Below are 24514 nucleotides of genomic sequence, written 5' to 3' on the forward strand. Positions count from 1 at the left end.
ATCTCAAGAGGAAGGCAAAATCTATCACCTTTCTTAATCAGTCTTAGACTTCCATAAAGGGAACAGTGAATTAGGTGACCAGTTGGTGGTGAGAATCCAAATGAGATTTTCCTGTGAGCTGTGAGAATGGATTCACAGCGGGGGGAAGAGATTTAAATTTCTCAGTACAGCCAGTCTGAAGTTATTAAATTTTTAAAGAATGGTATGGATTTCTGTCCAGAGCCAAAAGACAAAGCTATGAGACAGGGTGCTACATTTCTTGCCTGTCAAGAACTGATGTAGCAAGCACAGAAATATAAAATGCCTCATCAAAAAATTAATGCCCCCATATTCGGGAGGCTATTGTATCTGCGTGACAAATTTCAGATGATAAGAAGAGATGCAAATGTAAACCATGTGGGTTGATTTTTTTTTTTTTTTTTTTTTTTTTTTTTTTTTTACTTCTTAAAGATACAGCAGTGATACTGGTGTCACCCTTAAATATATGAGTCAATGTAGAATCTGTTTTCTTTGTAGGTTAACAATGACAAATCATAAAACCCAGAATACAGCAAATCAATTTCAGGGCCAAACTAAAGGGCTAGGTTACATGGATTAATACCTCAAAACCCAGAATAGAAGGAGATAATTTGTGCTGGAGGATGAAAAGATGTGATTTGCATTTCAGTCTTGATTGGCACCTGGGTATGAGCCCTAGCAGCCCTAAGATAGAAGCAACAATTCCAAGTTGTTTTGCTAAATGTTGTGAGGCATTTAAAACAGAGACATTGCACATTCATGGGATAGTTTACCATTGTTTAAAATTTCTTTCAAACTTTTTGTTTTAAAAATGACTCTGGAAAAAAATTTAACATGATTTTTTTCTCTATTATGTTATTAAAGGGTATTGTTTTTCCAGGTCATTTTTGATTTGGTATAGAATAATTGCTCATGCCCCAAAGTCATGCGGTAAGTTTTGTTACTGCCTGACTGGCTAAAGTGGGATGGGAGAAGCTAGAATCGTAGACCTGAGAGTTGAAAGGAACCTTGAAGAATATCCAATAAAATTATGGCAGCCAGGGATGGCTTACCAATCACAGAGACAAAGCCATGTGTAGCCACGCCCTGTAATGTTAGTTTAAAAGCTAAACCATTATGCAATATTTAAAATGAGGGTAGGTCTTCAGAAAGGACTGTGAGGCTTGGGGGAATATAAAACTGAAGAGAGAGGGGCTTGGAGAATAAGACAATGACTCTACCTTTCACAGATTTTACCTGCATATATAAACCCCAAGAGAAAGAAGAGTAATATTGATTGAACACCTGCTGTTGGCTTGGCACATAGAAGCCACTATAATTAAGTTAACATGCTCTCCCACAGAATATATGCTCTTGTATCCACAAACAACTCTTAACACAAGGTCCTCAAGAGCAGGACATAAATGCTATAAGAAAAATACAAAGGACTGTCTCTCTCTCTGGTGAGAGTATGACACTTCCCTAGCCTTAGATGTATGGCTAGCATTTTAATATCCTCTCTGTTTCTCTCTTCCCCTTTTTCTAGGTATCCAGATTAGTTCCTTTACTCAAGCTGATCTGACTTCACGAAATGTTCAGTATGTCCATTCTAGTGAGGCTGAGAAACATTCAGATGCCTTCGGCTTTACACTGTCTGATGGAGTCAATGAGGTAGGTGAGCACTGGACTCCATCCTTGAAAAGTACTGATTCCTCACCATCTTCTTTGAATGGAGTAGGCAGAGTGACTGGTGAAAAGAGAGCTTCATTTTCCTCTGCTCTCAGTCAAGGAGTAGGGGCAGCCTCTGTAGCCAGCTTGGTTCTTGCCCAAGAGGACTCACTTTGGGGCTCCTAATTATTGACTTGTGCCAGAAATGTGTGAAAGGGAAAGTAGAGAGCACCTACCTTGGACTTGTTGGGTAGGTGCTAGGGACAGGTGTCCCACCTGCACTTTCCTGCCATTCTAGGTAACTCAGACTTTCCATATCACTCTTCACCCTGTCGATGATTTGCTGCCCATCGTACAGAACTCAGGGCTGCGGGTGCAGGAGGGCGTGAGGAAGACCATCACAGAGTTTGAGCTTAAGGCGGTGGATGCTGACACAGAGGTAAGAGCGCTTCCTCCCCTGGGTTCTCTGGCTAAATGAGAGGCTGATCTGGTGGCAGCTATCGCTTTGCAGCTATGCATCCTGATGGTAGGGAGGAACTGTAAGGTGAGTGCAAACATCCTTGAAGGATTAAGAAACAGAAGATACCCTGGCCTTCTAGAAAAGAAAATCAAATGCATTTGAGATAAAATTGCTTTAAACTCTTTCTAAAAACCTAAATACATTCATCCTCTCCCTTGAGTACATATAACAATCCTTTTAACATGTTATAGCTCTTGCTATAATGCTGATTTTGTACTGATCTACAGAAAATCAGGTAGATGACATTTTACCCATTAGCGTGAACAGGGATTTTCTATACCTATATGCCCTTTTCTCCATTTCACCTCCTTCATCCAGACTTCTCTGATGGCAACTAATTATTACAATTTGAACCTCCTCAAAATCTAGGCTTTGTATAGTAAAACAGCGCATGTGGAGACTAAGCTCTTATTCTCATGCTTCCAGATTAAAGCATCTCACATTCTGACATGACTTAGCTCCCATAAACTCATACTGCTACACTTATTAATTAGTTCTCTGTGCCAGCACTCTTTGATTGATTGATTCTTTCATCAAATATTAATTACATATGATGTTCTAGGCTCTGCTGTAGATGCTAAAGACAGGGCTGTAACAAGACAGATAAAGTTGCAGGCTTAGAGAGTTTACTACCTTTAGTTGGGAAAAAGACAGTAAAGAAAGAAGGAACATATTATGATCAGATACAATGAGTGCTATGAAGAAAAATAAAGGCAGATGAGGGAGATAGAGATTGACAGATGTGCTACTTCAGAGTATCCAAAGAAGGCCTCTCTGAGGAGGTCATACTTTAGCAAAGACATTGTTAAGCAAAAGGGCAAGCTATGCAGTTATCTGGGAGAATTCACCCTCCAGACAGCAGAACCAGAAATGCAAAGACACTGTGATCTAGTGCACTTAGACTCTGGGAATAACTGTAGCAAAGGTGGCAAGAGGCCAAGAGACTGGAACCCATTGAATAGACAGGAGAAGAGAATAAGGCCAGAGAGGAACCCTGGGACTAGGTCATAGAGGGCCATGCTGGCCCGGGTTAGGCCTTGGCATTTTGTTCTAAGTTGGTAGGAAACCCTTGAAAAGCCTTGGGAAGGATTTTATGCCTCTTTTTCTTTCTATGGGTCACCAGAGAAGCAGTAATTAAAAATGAGAAGCTAACTTCTGTTGTGATGCATATGAGATTCTGTATATAAGACTTATGGGTAGATGTATGGGAAAGAAATGAACAGATTAAAAAGGCCTATTTCCTATCATCTTCATAGAGGTTTACATTTCAGGCTTTCCCCTATGACCTGAAGAGAAGAAATTTAAACGTTTTAGTCTTACACCTGAAGGTACCAGAATGTAAGTGCAATTCTAGCAAACAGTATGGTCATTCTCTTTAGCCCTATTTTTGGCATCTATAAAGAAAATACAGTCCTTACTTTATCAATGTCTTTGGGTTCTGCTACCCTTGACCAGCAATTGGGCATCACTCACTCTTTTGATTTCTGTTATGAGCTTCCCTCCCCTCTGGTATTTTGCCTTCCGGACAGGCCGAGTCTGTCACTTTCACCATCGTGCAGCCTCCACGCCATGGCACCATTGAGCGAACCAGCAACGGGCAGCATTTCCACCTCACCTCCACCTTCACCATGGAAGACATCTACCAGAACCGGGTCAGCTACAGCCATGACAGCAGTAACTCCCTCAAGGACTGGTTCACCTTCACTGTTTCTGATGGGACAAACCCCTTCTTTATCATTGAGGAAGGGGGAAAAGAGGTGAGGGGTGAGGACACTGGAGGAGGTAGCCTAGCACTGCATGGCAGAAGCAGAACATGGATTTTTACATCAAGCATACCACTGTTTGAGTTCTTGTTCTGTCACTAGCTAGTAGGTTGGCCTTGGGCAAATTACATTTCTAAGCCTCACTTTTTCATCTATAAAATGGACAGTAATTATCTGCTTCAAATAGTTGGTTTAAGGATCCAAGGAGGTAATCCACATAAAATGCTTAACACCATTGACAAATATTGCTCAATAAATGGTGATAGTTCTTGTTGTTAGTATTACTGTTATTTCTTTTTTCTTTTTGCCCATCCTTTACCCTTTAATTTTTCTTTCATCTGGTTTTTGAATAATGTTGTATATCTCTAGATTGTTGTTCTCTTTTTGGGCTGGATCCCCTCAGCCTAAACAGTTTCTCAGTCTCTGAGAAATAGCAGTGGTTAAGAGTGTGGTTTTTGCATCCAAAATATATTGATTTTTTAAAATAATTTTTAATTTTTAATTTTTGTGGGTACACAGTAGGTGTATATATATTTTTGGGGTACATGAGTTATTTTGATACGGGCATGCAATGTGTAACACTCATATCATGGAAAATGGTGTATCCATCCCCTCAAGCATTTATCCTTTGTGTTACAAACAATCCAGTTATTCTCTTTTAGTTATTTTAAAATGTACAATTAAACTATTTTTGATGTTAGTCACCTGTCATGCTAGCAAAAACTATGCCTTATTCATTCATTCTGACTTTTTTTTTCTTACCCATTAACCATCTCTGCCCACTTACTACTCTTCCCAGCCTCTAGTAACCATTCTTCTCCTCTCTAGCTCTATGGGTTCAGTTGTTTTAATTTTTAGATCCCATCTGTAAGTGAGAACATGTGATGTTTCATTGTGCCTGGCTTATTTCACTTAATATAATGGCCTCCAGTTCTATCCATGTTGTTGCAAATGACTGAATCTCCTTCTTTTTTATGGCTAAATAGTACTCCATTGTGTATATGTATCACATTTTCTTTATCCATTAATCTGTTGATGGACACTTAGGTTGCTTCCAAATCTTGGCTATTGTGAACAGTGCTTCAACAAACATAGCAGTGCGACTATCTCTCTGATATACTGACTTCCTTTCTTTTGAGAATATACCCAGCAATGGGATTGCTGGATTGTATAGTAGCTCTATTTTTAGTTTTTTGAGGAACCTCCAAACTGTTCTCCATCATGGTTGTACTAATTTACGTTCCCACCAACAGTGAATGAGGGTTCCCTTTTCTCCACGTTCTCGTTAGCATTTTTTATTGCCTGTCTTTTAGATAAAAACCACGTTAACTGGGGTGAGATGACATCTCATTGTAGTTTTGATTTGCATTTCTCTGGTGATCAGTGATATTGAGCACCTTTTCATATGTCTCTTTTCCATTTGTATATCTTCTTTTGACAAATGTCTATTCAAATCTTTTGCCCATTTTAAAATTAGATTATTAGATTTTTTCCTGTAGAATTGTTTAAGCTCCTAGTATATTCTGCTTATTAATCCTTTGTAGATGAGTAGATGGCAGATATTTTCACCCATTCCTTGGGTGGTCCCTTCACTGTGTTAATTGTTTCCTTTGCTGTGCAGAAACATTTTAACTTGATGCGATCCCATTTGTCCATTTTCACTTTGGTTGTCTGTGCTTGTCGGATAACACTTAAGAAATCTTTGCTCACACTGCCATCCTAGAGAGTTTCTAAATGCTTTCTTGTAGTAGTTTCATCGTTCGAGGTCTTAGGTTTAATTCTCTAGTTGATTTTGATTTGATTTTTGTATGTGGTGAGAGATAGGGGTCCAGGTTCATTCTTCTGCATATGTATTCCTAAAAGATACTGATTTAATTTCCAGCCCTGTCATGTACAAACTGAATGTACTTGTAAATCATTTAAACTTTCTAAGCCTCACTTTCCCTATCTGTAAAATACTCTCCTGATGTATATAAAGCACTTAGCCAAGTGCCTGGTACACAGGGAACATCAGATAAACTGAAGCTGTAATCATCATCATCATCATCATCTTAGAACCAGCTTGTGAAACCAGTAAAATGCTTTTCTATTGAGGTCGTGCAACTGACAAGCTTTACTTCCTAAAGGAACTGCTGTCTTCTAACATCCAGATGATCAGAAGAAACGTTGATTCCCCTTCCACTCCCTTGCTGCCATTTTTCTCATCCCTTCATTTGTTAACCAGCTCTCCTGCAGTTCCTAAACTGCAATTCTGATGAAAGGTATCTGACCTGGGGGAGGCAGTTTTAGTGAGCGGCATGTGTACACCTTACTATACCTCCAACGTAACAAAAGGATCTCAGGCCTTCACAGCTCCTTTTCTGCTTTGACAATGAAAGATTATTTTCCTGGATAAAAGATCTTCTGTGTCTTTCGAGACAAACAGTCTGCGAGAAGGTCATTCTCCGTTAGCTGGTATGTCGGTGGGATGGCTCTTGGGATTTTCCTGCCATTTCGGTGTCTGCACAGCATCACCACCTGGCAAGTCATCACTCTTGTTTTCTCTCTCCCAAACTGTAGCTGCTCCCCAGTTAGTCTGACTTTCAGAAGAGAGAAAAGATTTCAGGATATATCAGCAAGAGGGCTACTGTTCTTATAAACAAAATATTACAGCAGGTCTCTGGAGGGTCGGTGTCATTTTTTAAAAAAATGGAAATTATTTAGAAGGTGGCTTGTGGGAGATTGAAAAGCCAACATCTCATTGCCCTGTGTCCCAGCTTGCTGTATCCACCCAGGAACAGCGAGGTGCTGGATCCAATTTATGATGTATGTGTTGCATGCATGCATGTGCGTATCTGTGAGAATGGGATTATAAACAAAATTTTCTTTTCACTATTCCCACAAATGCTTTTATTCCTGGTTTCTTCTGCCCCTCACCCTCGTATAGAGAGCTCTCCCTTAACACAGACAACAACGGGAAAAGGAAAAAAAAAAAAAACAAAGAAAATATCTTCCCATGAAAACTTCTTTCACATCTGGCATAATCCCACCTAGATATTTCAACATTAACAATTTAATGATTATTTTTGTCAGCCTCTCATGAAAATTTTAACAAGGTTTATTGAAAGGGAAAACACTGTTTATTTTTTTCATCCCAAGACAATATTGAACTCAACTAAAGAAGACATAGATGTGTAAAAACCAGCTTCCGTAGAAGGTGAAATGCCAGCAAGAATGCCACTTGTTTTTTTGTTTTTTTCTTTTCTTCCTACACTGTTCTCACTATATCATTCAGCTTTCTCCCTTAGGTCTTGTGCCAAGGTGATAAGGGATGGGAATGGGCTCAGTTGCCCATCCCTCATCTCTGAAGTGTCAGCAGATTTCACGGGTTCCAGCTGTGTAGGCCCTGGGCTTGACATACTTCAGGTGCTTGTGAATGATGAGTTTTCTTTGCTGCCCTCCCTTACAGATTATGACAGCAGCGCCTCAGTCATTCTGGGTAGACATCCTCCCAGTAGATGATGGCACGCCTAGAATTGTCACCAACCTGGGACTCCAGTGGCTGGAATACATGGATGGCAAGGTAAGGCCTGCCCGTCTGTCATGTTCACACCACCCAACTTGGGCTACATCCTTATTCACGACAATGACTTATGAATAGAACTCCAGTTCTGCTCACCTGCTTGTCCCTCCCTAAATAAATGGATTTTCCTGAGATTAGTGAGCTCCATGAGTTTGGTTAGGATTGTTGATTGGTTTATTAGATTGTGTAGGATTGGTTACGATTGTGTATAGTTTCAGATGCTCTTACAAAAAGACCCCAAAATATAGTAGGTCAAACTAGATAGAAGTTTATTTATTTATTTTCTCACATATAGGGGGGAAGTAAGTGGGCAGTGCAGGGCTCTACCTGAGCACTTAGAGATGTGGATTCCCTCCACCTAATTGTTCTGCCATCACTAAGTGGTTGCTATTGACAACTTGGTCAAACTTCTTCAGAAATTCATCAATATACAGTTGGCCCTTGGTATCCACAGGTGCCATATCTGTGGATTCTAACAACTGTGGCTCAAAAAAACTTGAAGGGGAAAAAAAAAGAAATAATACAACATTTAAAAATATAGTACAACAACTGTTTATTTAGCATTTATGCCATGTTAGGTATTATAAGTAATCTTGACTTAAAGTATACAAGAGAAAGTGTATAGGTTATATGCAAGTACTATGCCATTTTATATAAGGGACTTGAGCATCCATGGATTTTGTAATCTTCAGAGAAGCCTAGAACCAATCCCCACAGATACTGAGGGACAGCTGTACCAGCATACGGGAAGGAGAAAAAAACAGAAAGAGAGGGACAAGGAACTCCATATTAAGCAAGTGATATAGAAATTGAATACATTCCTTGCACTCATATTTATTGGCAATAAATTGTTCATATAGCCCAAATGTTGCATGGGAGGCTGAGAAATAGTGTCTCTAGCTGGGCAGGCAGAGGCTCAGCTAAAAAACTGTTCACTAGAAGAAGGGGAGGGTGGATTTTGGAAAATATCGAGTGTCTACCATAAATGAGAAAGAAGCGGGGTGTTTTTGTAGGTAAGTGTGCGCAGATGAATTGAGCTTTAGACATTCCTTTCTCTTTCTCCTAATTTCCGAATTGGTCATTTTAAGATCTATGCCACAATTTTCACCTAGTAACCATGTCAAGCACTAAATCCATATCCCCACCCAAACATAGCTCTTCGGTTGAGAACTGGTTTCTTGCATTGGTGGGTGGTATTCCTTCTAGGATGTGGCTTGTTTTCCATCTCCATGGAGCTGATTAGTTCATTGTATGTGTAGCTGTTGCACTATAGCTTCTCATTGAACTGGTTGGGTTTAAAAAAAAAAAAAAAAAAAAAAAACATGAATTAAAGTTACTGCCAATTTCTCCTATGCCCTATTTCATCTTTTTTCCCCACCTTATTCAGAGCAATTCCATTCTCTTCTCAATCCTCTCCAATTGGGTTTCTACCCCCTACTCCTACTCTATTGCAGTAACTGTTATTAAAGTCACCAGTGACCTCTATTTTGCCAAATCCAGAGGCCAATTATCTGTCTTTATACCTTACTAGACCTAAAAAAAATCTTCAATGCTGATGACCACCCTCTTTCTTTGCTCAAATGTTGGCTCTCACTAAATACTTCAGTAAATGAATGAATGAAAGTTCAGTCAATGTATCTGGGCAATATCAGGGTACAGTCTGTTTCTCTTACTCTATTTCAGGCATCATAATTGACTCTTAGAAAGTGGCCACCTTCCCTTTACTGAATTATTGTTTCAAAGTTCCAACTTTCTTTCAAGGCCCAACTCTAATCCCGCTGCCTCCAATTCATCCTCCTTCAACTCTAGATGAAATTAATCTCTCTCTCTCTCTCCCTCTCTCTCTTAAAAAGTGTACAGCCCTCTTTTTATGTCTTCCATTATAGCTCTTGCCACATTGACCTTGTGCATGAGCCTTTCTTTCCCCATAAAGTGTGAATACCTCAAGGGCAGAAGCTGGGATAGTTTTCATCCTCATAGCCTCTCCAATCCTGACAGAGTTTTCCATGCAGTAAATATACTCAGTAAATCATTGTTGAACTGAATTAAATCTGAGTCAGAGGGTCTTGTTCCTGCTTTATTCCCACCTCAGGAATTAAATTTAATGGGTTTCTATTCTAGGCAACCAACCTGATCACCAAGAAGGAACTGCTGACCATGGACCCGGACACCGAGGATGCACAGCTAGTCTATGAGATAACGACGGGCCCTAAGCATGGCTTTGTGGAGAACAAGCTGCAGCCTAGCAGAGCTGCTGCCACTTTCACGCAGGGTAGGGACTCTCTGGGGACTTAGAAATGGGAGAAATGTATGCCAATGTCACACTCCCTATCTCCCAGATTCTTCTCACAGCCACTTCCAGCTACTTATGCCCAAGTAACCTCTTTGCAAACAGAGATCTTCTAGTGCCTAACCATCCAACTTATTAATTTATTTCTCCTGGTTTTTTTTCCCTTGTGATGATTAACTATTGCAAAGAAAAATTCACCTTTACCGTGCTTCCTCAACTCCTAAATTGCTCTAAGTGTTGGCCAGGTTTTCTGGAAAAGAATGCATGATACTGCTTGGTTTTCTTTGAAAACAATAACAACAAGAAAGCAAAAAATAGCAAGTAGATGTTATGAAAGATCTGTGATCCTGTGTGGTTTATTTTTTGATCTCTAAGGATTATAGACTTCAAGTCTTCAGCTTAGAAATTAAAATCAACATGTAGAGGTTGCTCAACAGCAATATTTTCCCTATTTTGAATCACCTCAAGTAGGCCATGTTGTATTTTCATTTTTTATAAGCTTGTCAGGCTCCTCTAGACTTTTTTCAGGATGGACTTGACTGAGAGCAGTCATTGCAAAACTGCATCTCAAAATTCGTTCTCCATGAATTTTCTTTTTACTCTCTGTCCTCAATTGAATGTTCTCTCCTCACACCTTTTTAGCTGTGCTTTGTGTATGGGATGTTTTAACCCAACTCAGTTATTCTTATTAGCACATACCTTCCAAAGAACCTTTATTAGAAGGAGTTAGGTCTGAGTATGAGGCTATAAACACAGAGGATGGGGTCAAAGACTTTTCTCTGTCAACTCTAGGACTTGCCGTCAACATTCACAAACATTTATTGAAGTGGTTTTTGTCAGGACCCTGGGATTCTCATTTTATAACAGCATAAGAGATATTTACAATATCTCTGTAAATAAAGACAGATCTTTTGTTTCACAGAACTTCAGGATTTTCTTTTAAAATCTGACAGAAACATTTATTTTAAAGACTACTATACTTGGCCAGGCACAGTGACTTACACCTGTAATCCCAGCACTTTGGGAGGCTGAGGCGGGCGGATCATGAAGTCGGGAGATCAAGACCATCCTGGCTAATGTGAAACCCCATCTCTATAAAAATACAAAAAATTAGCCAGGGGTTGGTGGCGGGCGCCTGTAGTCCCAGCTACTCAGGAGGCTGAGGCAGGAGAATGGCGTAAACCCGGGAGGCGGAGCTTGCAGCGAGCCGAGATCATGCCACTGCACTCCAGCCTGGGCCACAAGCGAGACTCCGTCTCAGAAAAAAAATAATTAAAAATAAATAAATAAATAAATACTATACTTTTGGTGCTTGGGAAAATAAGTTTTGTCTGTAACCCATTTAGAAGAATAAACTAGGTATATTGGTATGGTAATCTATGAAGCTGTCGTTACATCCCTGGGTTAATTCACAGAGAGTCTTTTTTCTCACAGAGGATGTGAACTTGGGGTTGATTCGTTACGTGTTGCACGAGGAGAAGATACATGAGATGATGGATAGTTTTCAGTTTCTGGTGAAAGACAGTAAACCCAACGTGGTCAGCAACAATGTCTTCCATATCCAGTGGTCCCTCATCAGCTTTAAATATACCAGGTACAAGTTTGACTGTGCTTTCCTTCTTGAGAAATCAATCAGGCAAGCAGAGGAAGTCAGGATGAAGGATGCTGGGGGGGCAGCTCTAGTCACCTGTTGATGGTAGTGATGGTGATAATGGCAGCGAAAAAAGTAATAATTTCACCAAATATTTATTGAGCACTGTATGTATTAAGTACTGCACTAGGACTTGCCATGCATCATCTTATATAATGCTTGCAATTCTGAGATAAATTCCATTCCTGTCTCCACAGTGGCAAAGTAATAGAGACAGAAACTTGTTTATGTAACTTGTCCACAGTCACATAGCTAATAAGCAGTAAGACCAGGATGTAAGCCCAGTGATCTTAACGATGTGCTCTACTGCTTCTCAAATGTTTTTGCTTCTGTCTTTAAGTTTTAGAAGAGAGTCTAGTAGAACTGATAGGAAAAATAAAAATAGGCATTCAAGTTTGGAAAATAATCACTGGCCCACACTATCAATATCTTCACCTTCCATCTGTATTCTCCTTGTTCTCAAGCCTGTTTTCTCCCCTGGCTTCTTTGGATTTGGTAGGAATGTATATCTTTAGGGCTAAATGCATGGCTTAATGTAGACAGCGCTTTAAGATGCTTTTCTAATCTGTTGGAGAGTTAGAAAGGCAAACAGAGAGATACTGATTGTTAAGGGTAGTGTGCAAGCATGGTGCTGATTTTATAGGTTAGATTATAACTGGGATTATAATTTATGTGGGTGAAATATTCTTTAAGTCTACATTTCAGAGCCTCACTATCCAAGAAATCAACTTTATGAAAATTCAGATAAAAATTAGAACTTGTGGGGGAAAAGGAAGACTTAAAACCTTGATTTCATGTTCCCCAAATTCAGGCTATTCTACTCTTACACACATTTGGAGAATTAGAGGAAAATTGGAATCAACTTTTACATGTGTAATGTTTTGCTGTTATTTATCTCTCAATTGCATTGCCTTCAAAATTCAATAAATTCAATAAAATTCATCCCTTTTTCTGGACAACCCTCTAACATTTAGTGGACTATGTGGTATACAGGTCCCAAAGCTGGCAATGAGGACTGAGCTCTCAGAGGCACTTTCCCTGCTGTTCTCACAGCCACAAGACATGCACCCAGGTCCAGGGGCCATCCTCAGTGGTGAAAAACAAAGCCCAGCTCATGCCCTACTTTCTGTGGGCTTTCCAAACCTAGATACTTATTATGAATCAATAGCACATGAATAGTTGGCCTTCTACTTTACATGCAACAGAGATTCTGAGCAGGAAGCTAAATTAATCCTATTCTTCCCTCATTGTCTTAAAGTTCCATTTGTCTAAACACCTCTATTATGTAGGCTTACCTCACATTTTCTTAATTCTGCTTCTGCCCTGACTCCATTACACAGTTCCTGGAGATCTGGTCCAGTCAGTTCCCACCTAAGTCATTGATTGCCTTCAGAGCAGCTTTCTTCCCTAAGAACCCTAAGAACCCACTGATCTCTTGTGATTACTCAACCGCAGTAGGGAGAGATTGTTTTTCCTCTCTCTGTGCCCCGAAATCTGAAGTTCATAGCTCCTATGTGCGGTCCATCTCCCAAACTGACTCTCAGCTTGCTTCCAAAGCAGGGAAGACGACATTCTGCATCCACAGCTTCCCGGTTTATTTGATGCCCTGATTGTTCAGGTGAGCTCATTCCCTCAATTTACAGCCTGGATTCTTAGAGGAACCAAACTTCCTCTTCTCTACCTAATGCCAAGAATCAAATGGAAGAGACAGGCATTAAACAAGTTGTTTTTTCATAACCACGGGGCGTATTTTAAGAGATGCCTTTTTGCGTGCTTCCAGCTACAATGTCAGTGAGAAGGCAGGGTCTGTCAGTGTCACGGTGCAGAGGACTGGGAACCTGAACCAATATGCCATCGTCCTATGTCGCACCGAGCAAGGCACCGCCAGCTCCAGCTCCAGGGTCAGCTCCCAACCTGGGCAACAAGACTACGTAGAGTATGCTGGCCAGGTAGGTGGGGTGGTGGGGTCAGGGGAGGCTCCAGCAAGGGCTGTGACATGGCTGCAAGCGATTGTGGTACTTTCCCACTTCTTACCCAACTTTGCTTTTTCATTAGTGTCCTTCCTCAAGTATTAAATAGTTTTCCTATGTTCCCCTCCCATAGTACTTTGTTCTTGACGATCTCTCTAACCTCCATTGAAGTTTTAACTGCCAAAGGAGAAGTTGTTGTCCAGCTTCTCCGTCTTTACATTTTGCTTCATGACAAAAAGACATCTCCAAGCATCATGTTCTACGCTCAGCTTTGGTATCCCAACCCTTCCTCTCCCCTCATCTTTTTTACCTAACGGGAGAAAAGAGAATGTGTAAGGAGACTGGTTGGGAAGTCCTTAGAACAGGCTGGCTGAGATGATGGGAGCTTGGGCTTTGATTATGAAGTGAAGTTAGAGAGAAGTGGATGGATTTGACAGATAAGTGAGAATTGATAGGATTTGGCAGTGGATTGATTACACAGGGGGACCAAAGGGAAAGATGGATGATGATGCCTCTTGTTAGGAAGGAACATGTAAGAGGAGCCTGTTTGGCAAGGTTTGGTGCTCGTGACTTTGCTTGCTTTGGCCATGTTGAGTATAAATTGTCTTAGAAACAGCAAGTTGACCACTGTATAGATGGGCAGAGAGTGCAGAGAAGAATCTGGTGTCCAGAGAGAAATTTGTAAGTCATCTACATACCAGTGGTAATTAAGGGTGGCAATGAGAAAGAAAAAGGAGAGAGTGAAAGCGGAAGAGAAAGGAGGACTTAAATAGTCAACAAATACAGGGCCCCATGTGTTTGTCATCTTTTATGGAGGGCACAATATCTGGCACTTAATGTTGTTTTTCAAAGCAACTTTATTATTATTATGGCCACACAGATCTCTGTAAAGAGAAGTGGGCTCTGTTCTTTAATTGAGGCATTTCAGCTGGACTAAGCTAATGCCTCTTATGTCAAATGTAAGTGAGGAATTAGGAAAGAACAGATAAGCTAATGTCTTTCAGCTAAATGATAAAACAGAGGATATTCTTGTGTTTTGCAGAGAAACACAAAAGACTGTCAGTTTACTCTAGATCCTACATAAAGATCTGTTGAGTGTTTCATTTCATTGGGAGTGTTTTAAAATATAAAGCTTAATAAAACTTAATGTGATTAGTTGATTAGATATGTATTAATAATTTTCTGTTTGATTAAAATTTTTGTGGATTTTTATGTCCCCAGACATTTATGACTGTTTTTCGTACATATTTCAGTCGTCTCCGTTTACACAAAGTATAGCCCAGGCCCATTTCCTGCACTTACAGTTTTGGACAAGTCCATATAGTCGTGGTTTCACTTGAAGGTTTTTAATTTCTTTCTTTCTTCTTTTTTTAAACAAAGTAAAACCATAATAAATCCCTATAAGTCCACAATTGTGTGCATGTAAAATAATTTCTGTGTTTTGTACTGGGCTAAAATCATTCACATTTTAATAGCAAAGGGTGTAGTCAAAATATCAAGTTAAAATTAGTCTACCTTGTTTATAATGTAATTTTCTATGAATTTAAATTCCATTATTCGGTACACTGGAATTTTATGTCAATTTTAATTGTGTAAGTAAATATGGTGATAGTAATGATAATATCTTATGTTTGTATGGTGGTTTAAAATACACTTAGCATCTTCATATACAAGACCTCCTTTAGAAGTGTGTGAGGTAGGAATATTACTATTTTTTCTTTAGTTGATGAGGAATCTGATGTTTATAAAGCTTCATAACCTAATACAGCTTGGAAGTAACAGAACCAGACCTGAGAACAGAACTTCACACTCCAAGGCCAGAGATCTTCCAGAAAGGGAACTGAGTCATCAAATGATGACTATGGCTGCACCAAGTGAGTTAATAAGACAGGCTATAAAGAGATACTACATGTTTTTCTCTGGTCACCAATGGTAGGAGAGATTTTGCTCCTTCATGTTCTTATACAATAAAGCAGCCCTCCTGTACGGGTTAAGAATGGGAAGAGGTGGCTGGGTGTTCCAGGTGATACAGCAGGGAACCAGGGCTGGGAGAACCAGCTATCTCAGTCAGTTCTCTGCCCACTGGGCTTAGATGCTCTTTTCCTATGATGCCCTTGGGGAGCAGAGCAGGGGAAGCTTAGGCACAGCTTAACTTCTTGTTGGTTCCTTTGTGACAGGTCCAGTTTGATGAGCGAGAGGACACCAAGTCCTGCACCATTGTCATCAACGATGACGATGTGTTTGAAAATGTTGAGAGTTTCACTGTGGAGCTCAGCATGCCAGCTTATGCCCTGTTAGGGGAGTTCACCCGGGCGAAGGTCGTTATCAACGACACTGAGGATGAACCCACATTAGAGTTTGACAAGAAGATCTACCGGGTCAATGAGAGTGCTGGTTTTCTGTTTGCACCTATTGAAAGAAAAGGTCTGTTGGTGCCAGGTGACAAAGAGCTATAATAATTGCTAACATTTATTGAGTTCCTCTTATGTGCTAAGTGTTCATCTCATGGATTATATTAACTCACATGTGTACTTTCCACGTATTAACTCATTTGGTTGCCACAATAACCCTAATGATCATTCTAGCCATAGTGACTACCGTCAGAAAGCCTCTTTTCTTAGTTCAGGTTGTTAGAGCTCCCATTTATTCTTGAATTGGTCTAGAAGACTGGTTATATTTAGCCTTTCAAATTATTCATGAATCAGTATTCTTAATTAATCACCCAATCCATAAAATATTTAATAACCTTGGTCAAGGAGGGAAGTTACAGTTCCTAAGGACTGGCTTTCCATCTTATTCTTGGAAGACAGAAATATGCTGAAAATTTCCCTACGTGACAGTCATATGTAGAGTTCAGATGAGAAATAAACTGTGTGTAAGAAATAAAGGGCAATTCTTTTTTGTTTTATTTTCAATCGATACATAATAATTGTGCATGTTGATAAAAAGGCAATTCTTGAGGAGTTGGAAATAAAAATAAAGATCATGTGGAATTATGATTGTGCAAGACTGAGACTTTAAAACACATGGAAATTGAACCTCCATTCAAAGGCACAACAAGACTGTAAATGATGATGTTGGGTTTCTTTACTGAATCTGCTGACTGGGTGTTAGTGTAACAAATACTGTAGATAGCAAAAACCCTTGGTAATACCACTTGGAAAACAAGCAAGCCTCATTGATTGCTCTGGGCCACCCAGCCAGGCCCAGAACAGACTGTCACCAAGGGAAGTGGCAGCCCTAATAAGTAAAGTCATTTGTATAGAGTGGCAGGTTTTATTTTGTTTTGTCTTTCTCTTTTTAAATAAGCCTGCTTCTCTCTGGGAATTAAAGTATAGAAGTTTATTCAGAAAGGCAGTGAACTGTGCTTATAGCACTACCTTCAGGACACAATTACTTTGCTACTTACAGTACCGAATATGTGCCTTATCTTTCCACCTGCTGTGGTCTTAGATGGTGGGCAATGAGTCTTGCAAATTAACAGAGCACAAAATTCACAGAATGGGAAATCCATTTTGAGTTGTTTGGCGAAGTATCTGGGGTATATTAAATCCTCAAGTGGTTTATACCACAGGCTCAAAAGAAACTGCAATTCAGGAAGGTTTTATGTCAGAGTTGGAACAGAAATAGTGATGAACTGTGTCAGAGGGACCAAGCTCATTAACTTGTCAGAGGTTTTAAAATGTGAGAAAAACTCATTCAAATGCTTTGGTTTTTTGCCATTTGTATTTCAGGAGATGCAAGCAGCATTGTATCTGCAGTTTGCTACACAGTCCCTAAGTCAGCTATGGGAAGTAGCCTCTATGCTCTAGAATCAGGCTCTGATTTTAAATCTAGAGGGATGTCTGCTGCAAGTCGTGTGATATTTGGGCCTGGTGTGACCATGTCCACCTGTGATGTCATGCTTATTGATGACAGCGAGTATGAAGAGGAAGAAGAGTTTGAGATTGCCTTGGCAGATGCCTCTGACAATGCCCGCATTGGAAGGGTGGCGACAGCCAAGGTGCTCATTAGTGGTCCCAACGATGCCTCCACTGTGTCTCTGGGCAACACAGCTTTCACTGTCAGTGAGGACGCAGGTAATGGAGGGTGTCTCTGAAGTTCGTTCACGTGTCTCCTGATTCTTTCTTGAATAGTTTTCTCCTTAGGTTTCAGAATATCCTCGAGACATTGAGAATTCCATTCCTCAAGGATAACATTGTTGGTCTAAGGCATTATATAATGCTTGGCCAAGACCAAGCATGGAATTTAGTATAGAGAGTTCCATCCACTTTTCTTACTGTTTTTTTTTTTTAATAAATTTTTGTGGGTACATAGTAACTGTATATATTTATGGATTACATGATATATTTTGATACAGGCATGTAATATATAATGATCACATCAGGATAAATCGGGTATTCATCACCTCAAGCATTTATCCTTTGTGTTACATACAATCCAATTATACTCTTTTAGTTATTTTAAAATGTGCAATTAAATTATTTTGACTATAGTCACCCTGTTGTGCTAGGAAATACTAGTCTTCATTGTAACTATTTTGTGTACCCATTAACCATGCCCACTCCCCCCACTCCACCACCATTTTCCACCCCCACTACTCTTCCCATCCTCTGGTAACCATCCTTCTACAACATGGATGGAACTGGAGGTCCTTATGCTAAGTGAAATAAGCCAGGCACAGAAAGACAAATTACACATGTTCTCACTTATTTATGGGAGCTAAAAGTTAAAATCATTGAGGTCGTAGAGATAGAGTGTAGAAGACTTGCTCTGGTTCTTGATGGCAAGCAGGGCTATGGCTTAGAGCCTAGAGCTTCATGGGCTGACCTCTGTGGTCCAGAGGGAGGGTCTGGTGCTGGGCATCTGGGCTTGTGAAAGGGGGGAATGTGATATGTTGAAGATGGAAGTGAAGTATTTAGTGTACTCTTAGTTTCCTAAGACACTCTTCAAAGTTTCAGTGTCTTCATACAGTGAAACTTTCTCATTCATGTAACAGCCCAAAGCGATCAGTGTGCAGGTCACTTTCACATGGTATTTCAGAGACCTAGGCTCCTTTCCCACTTGTGGCTCCACAAAGGTCTTGAAATCTTCTGTATGCTGCAGGCAGATGTACTGCTGGCAGAGGGGCAACAGCTATACTGAGTGTCTCCTGATCTGGGCCAGATCAAGGCCTTTCACCTCTCTGAAGGGATTTGGAGGAGCACTGGGAACAGATATTTTTTAGCACTTACTGAATTCCAGGCACCATACCATGTATGTTCCATGCATTCTCACTTAATCTTCTATGGAAGAGAGAACATTATATAAAAGAGCAAATGGAGGCCTGGAGAGGTTAAGTCAGTCATCAATGATTAAGCAGCTAATGTAATGGCAAGGCTAGATTCAAACCCAGACCTTTCTACTATAGTATGTTTCTTTTCCCATACATCAAATGCCCAGCCATAACTACATTACACCTCACAGCATATTGGCTAGAAAATGTGGTGATTGGAAATTGTAGGGTTTTCATGAAGTTTTTCTCTGCCCTTGATTGTAAAAATAGCTAAATATCTTTAGGACACTACGAAGTATGATGTCACAGTGGACAGGAAGATGAACTTCATTCGTAAGATGAGTAATAAGCACATGCGATTTAAGTCATGACATGTACTTGGGTAAAAGAGAGAAATCAACCCAGTTAGGAACATTTAATTAGAAACATTCAGCTTCAGGCTCCATAGAGTCCTCTAGCTGGGTCCTCCTTAACTGACTATTTTCTGACACATCCCTGAGGCCCCAGGCTCTAAGTTTCTTCTCCCTGAATAGGTTTGAGAAGTTTTGCAATGGACTCTTCTCTCCTTAGGTGCTTTATTTTCCTGTGAGCAGTCTCCCTTGTGAAGCCACAACAGCCTTCTCCCCTAAGGGCTCTCTCTATCACCACCTCCATGAAGCCCTTCTCTAGGTCTCCTCTTGATCCTAGTGTCAGTGAAAAGACAGGTAGTGACACCTCTAGGCCTTCACCTCAGATGTGCCATAGGAGCATCACTGAAGCTGGATTAGACAAGCTGAAAGGGCTAAAAGCTGCCACTATTGCGGTGAGGGAGAACATCGTTCTGAAAACCTCACTGCTTTTCTGGCTCAAAGTTGACCATTAAAATCTCTATGAATCTTAATTCAGGCACAGTAAAGATTCCAGTTATCCGCCACGGTACTGACCTCTCTACTTTCACATCTGTCTGGTGTGCAACCCGGCCCTCAGACCCAGCTTCTGCCACACCAGGAGTTGACTACGTTCCCAGCTCTCGGAAGGTGGAATTTGGTCCCGGTGTCACTGAACAGGTGCGTTTACAGCAGTCCAGACTCCACAAGGTCAACAGGTCGGTTTGTGAATATTGTCTTTAGTTTGCTTCCCAAGCTCTCTAAACTCCCCTGGCAATATTCCTATCTTTCTTTCCTTTAAAAACACACACATATAAACAAGAGAGTAACTTAGGAGGGGATCTTCTGAAAACTCTCCTAGTGACATTTTTAGTATTAAATATCCAGCCTTACCAATTCAGGATATAAACTATACTCTTTTGATATAAATGTCTAAAAACAAACTCCGAGCGGCATGTAATAAAGAGATCATCATGTTATGGATTAGAAAATCTTACTTTAAAACCACCAAAGACAGACAAGTTATGACCTTTGCCCTAGTTAAGGCAAATGGGGATTAGGTGGTGGGTCCTTTGTAAAGTTTGCTTTGATTTTTCTTCTAGTATTGCACCTTGACTATCTTGGATGACACTCAGTATCCGGTAATTGAAGGACTGGAGACATTTGTGGTTTTCCTCAGCTCAGCACAAGGAGCCGAACTGACCAAACCCTTCCAGGCAGTCATTGCAATTAATGACACATTCCAAGATGGTAAGAGATTGGGGATGCCAGCTGGTAGTTCCAAATATATTTCTATTTTTTCTTTAATGTCCACACATGTGACATTGGAACTCATTCACGTTTTCATTCAAGAAATATGTGTGTGTACATGTGTATATGTGAGCATTTGCACTTTTACATAGCAGAGTAAGTAGATGTGAGAGAGAACCATTGATGTCTCCGGTACTCTGCCAGACACAAAGAGATGTATAAGCCTTGGGCCCTGTCCTCAAGAAGCTCAATGTCTCACTGTGGAATCAGACCCTTAAAGAGAGAAATTTGAATAAATTATGATAAATGACCTAATGGTACTATACATCCAGCACTATGGGTGCGGAGGGAACTGAACAGGAACTACAAGTGGGTGAAATTATAGATTTCACCAAGGAGATTGTATTTAAGCAGAGTCTTCAGGTGTGATAGGAGTCTATCTAGTGGATAAAAAAGGAAAACCTATTTTGAATGGAGAGATATAGTAAATACAATGTATAATGTCTTGAAAGATGCATATTTGGGGAACAGACCCTTACTTTTGCTTTGAGCATGGGAGGGGGTGAATAGAAGAATGGAATGGAAAGACAGATTGGAGTCAAGTTCTGAGAGGCTTTATGATCCAGCCTAAGGACTCTATAAGCAAAGGGTAGCAGGGGATGCTTATAAGCAGAGGAGTGATGTGTTTTTTTATTTTAGAAAACGAATATGCAGTGTTGTAGATGATGTGCAGGAATGAATAGATGCAGTCACTGCTGAAGATGTAACCTAAGTAACATGAGGAAAAAGCAGGAAAGGCTCGTTGCTTCTCAGAAGAACTGATGAAATTAGAATTGTCAGAACTTCAGGATCCACTGTGTGGATTCTAGAGTTGGGTGGAGAAGATGAAGTCAAACCTTCCACCTAAAGCAGCAGGAACCTTCATTAGCATCCCCAGAGATTGACCATAGAGCCCATGATTAAACTCCTAATGGCTGAGAAATCCTCAAAAAAGGAACAAGAAGCCAAATCGGATAATCTTTGATGTTTTTATTTATTCTTAAATCATTTATTTCATGTATATAGTAGTAAACAATTCAAATGGCTAAAAGGGAATGGCAAAAAAAAAAATGGCAAATGGCAAAAAGACTATGAAAATTAAATCTTCTTTCTATCCCTATCTCCCAGTCCCCTAGTTCCCCTCACTGGAGACAACCATTTTAACCAGTTTTTTGTGTGTTTATCCTTCAGGAGAAAAAAAAATTTATATATATATATAATTATGTGTGTGTGTGTGTGTGTATATATATATATATACACACACATACAACACACACACACACACACACACATGCATGCATCCAAAATGATGGTAATTTGTTATAGAGCCAGGTTTATGAAGGCACAACTTACATAAATGAAAGTCCATCGTCCTTAGTGTACAGTTCTATGAGTTTTGACAAATGCATACAGTGATATGCCCACTACCACAATCAAGATGTTGAACAGTTCTAACACTCTACAAAATTCTCTCATGCCCCTTTGTCATCTGTGTCTCCTTAGTCACCAGGCCTGACAACCACTAATCTGTTTTCTGGCCCTAAAGTTGTGCCTTTTCCAAAATTTCATAAAAATGTAATCATGTAATATTTACCATTTTGCATCTGGTTTCTTTCACTAGAAAATGCATTTGAGACTCATTCATGTTATTCCATATGTGAGTAGTTCATTCCATTTATTGCTGAGTAGCTTTTCATTGTATGGATATACCACCGTTTGTTTACTCACCTATTGAATTATATTTGGGTTGTTCAAGGTTTTGATGTTTAAATTGCATTGTTTTCCTGCTTTTATTGCATTTTTGTAGATTCTGGACAAAGATTTATATTTTGCAAATATTTTATCCAGGTCTGTTGCTTGTCTTTTTTTCTGTAAACAAGTGTCCTAAGAGTAATCATTTTTCATTTTGAAGTAGCCTCATTTATCATTTTTCTATTATGGATCATATTTTTAGTGTTGTATCTAAGAAATCTTTTCCTAACCCAAGGTTACATAGATGTTCACCTGTTTTCTTACAGAAGTTTTATAGCTTTAAGTTTTACATTTTGGTTTGTGATTCACAAAATGGTGACTTTTACACCATGAACAAGATTATGACACTTATATTATCTCATGTTGCATGTTACTTCAAAGTTTACAAAGCAACCCATTTAAGCGTTATCTCACTTGCTCATAACCTCATGCTCTTTCTTCTGTTTCTATTTAGTGGATAAGGAAACTGAGAATCAAAGGAAATAGGTCACCCAATGTCTAGTATCTAGAGGAACGAGCATGCATTCTCAGACTTTTGACTCCAAGTTCATCCTGCTTGCATTATGCTACATGGTTTTATTTGGTGTAGAAGTAGAATCAGTGGCAATTTTATTTCTTAGTAAACAAGAAAGTAAAACAGAAAGAAGAAAATTCAGCTATACTTTTTATTCTCGAAGTGGTTTCTTATTCTTTTCCATGAAATGACCATTAATTTCCCTCTGATGAAGTGGAATATGAATACAAAGTCAGAAGTCCTGAAATATAATCCTAGTCCCACCACTTCCTAGGTCTTTGGCCTTAGGCCAGAAGCTTAAGGTTACTAAGTCTCATTTTGCTCATCTATAAATAATGAAAATAACTACCTTACAAGATTGTTGTGAGGATTAAATTAGATAAAGTATGTGAAAATACCTACTGTAATACATGGCACACAGTAGATTTTATTACATGTTGATTTCTTTTCTTCCTGACATACCTGTCATTATCACACTTACCAACGAGACTCCAGTAACACATAGAGTCCTCATTGATCAACACAGAAAATTATATTTAAATATTTTTCAGTATTTTATTGATGAGCAGTGGGTTTGTCAACTTAGGAAACTGATATGTTAAGCAAAAAATTTTCTTTTTCTTTCAGAGAAGCTACAGCAATATGTGTTTAATCAATAACTTATCCCAGAGAAAGAAATCCCAAAACCTATTTCAGTAACCCAGTGTAGCATTCAGTATTTACTTCTTCTGGTTATCTTTCTTCCTAGTAATAATGATCTTTGGTTGAGTCTATTCAGTGTGAACATTCTAGGGTAGAAAGATCTTACGTATTATCTCTAATCCTTACAACAGACCTTTAACTTGTGAAACCAAGTTTGAATAATTTGAGTAGAATTACACAGAGAGAAGGTGATGAAGCTGGAGTTAAAATCCAAGTCTGTTCTAGCCAAGTCCAGGCTTCTGGTTTCATATCCTACTACGCTGACTCTTCACATTTCAGTTTCAGCTGGCCACTGCCCTCTGTATAACAATGCTAACCGTCACATAAGAGTCTTACAAAGTCAACTCTCAGCCTTCTGCAGTGATCTTAGCTCCTTTCATTCTTTTCCCACTAGACTGATTTCAGGATCTTAAATCATCTAAGTAGCTCATCTTATAACATTTACCTGTTCTCACCTGCCTTTGCTGTGCTGGTATCTGGAATTAGACTAGGGTTTGGGCATGAGTAATGCTGACTGGGCAACATTAGAAAGTCCTGTAGCTGCTACGGCACCACACTCCTGTGTGTGCATCTGTGGCAAACATACTCATTAACTGAAATGAAACAAAGGCAGGATTTATCCTAAATGTCTGACTTAACTATTGCCAGTAAAGAGGCTATTGCATTCCAGGCACTGGCATTTACATTCACTTTATCAGTTACTAAGAAGATGAGCGAGGTAACAGTGTTTATAGGACATTTTCTATACCTAGCACTGGTGATCAACATGGTATGGGCTACAGAGTAGTGGAGAGCAGAGTCCCATAATCTATTTTAGGATCCAAGACTTCCATAAATAAAAATATAACTGTAGCTTGGCCATGCACAATAAGTGTTCTGTGAGCAGTGCTGACAGAAAATGCATTATACCCAATGTGAGCCCACATGCCATCAGCAGGTAACCTCCATTTCATATTGACGCAGCCCATCAGTGTGGAAAAAGAGGGACCCTGCAGTCAGAGGAAGCTGATTCTCAGAGCCAGTGCTATCACTGCCTGAGGATTACACTGCCTTATGGGGTTGCTGACAGAATAACATTAAATAATGTGTATGAAAACCTTTAACACAATGCCTGACTTACAACACAAATCCCCTGTGCTAAATCTCTTCCTGAAACTCCCCTTGTTGTATATGTCTCTTGCCTCAGTCTCCTACT

At 39.7% G+C, this 24514-nt stretch overlaps 1 protein-coding gene across 2 annotated transcripts in view; it reads left to right on the plus strand.

Annotated features, from left to right (window-relative positions):
• The window catches only part of FRAS1 (Fraser extracellular matrix complex subunit 1), a 461113-nt gene that overhangs the window by 365538 nt on the left and 71061 nt on the right, over nucleotides 1–24514 (plus strand). For both annotated transcript variants that reach the window (XM_073017428.1, XM_073017427.1), the window contains exons 48-58: nucleotides 1544–1668; nucleotides 1964–2104; nucleotides 3715–3942; nucleotides 7397–7510; nucleotides 9632–9782; nucleotides 11235–11394; nucleotides 13232–13400; nucleotides 15599–15845; nucleotides 17156–17500; nucleotides 19582–19742; nucleotides 20165–20312. In XM_073017428.1, coding sequence (XP_072873529.1) covers nucleotides 1544–1668; nucleotides 1964–2104; nucleotides 3715–3942; nucleotides 7397–7510; nucleotides 9632–9782; nucleotides 11235–11394; nucleotides 13232–13400; nucleotides 15599–15845; nucleotides 17156–17500; nucleotides 19582–19742; nucleotides 20165–20312 — 1989 coding nt within the window. The remainder of the gene's footprint in view (nucleotides 1–1543; nucleotides 1669–1963; nucleotides 2105–3714; nucleotides 3943–7396; nucleotides 7511–9631; nucleotides 9783–11234; nucleotides 11395–13231; nucleotides 13401–15598; nucleotides 15846–17155; nucleotides 17501–19581; nucleotides 19743–20164; nucleotides 20313–24514) is intronic.

Source organism: Chlorocebus sabaeus, chromosome 7 (genome assembly GCF_047675955.1).
Source record: "Chlorocebus sabaeus isolate Y175 chromosome 7, mChlSab1.0.hap1, whole genome shotgun sequence".
NCBI classification, from domain to species: Eukaryota; Metazoa; Chordata; class Mammalia; order Primates; family Cercopithecidae; genus Chlorocebus; species Chlorocebus sabaeus.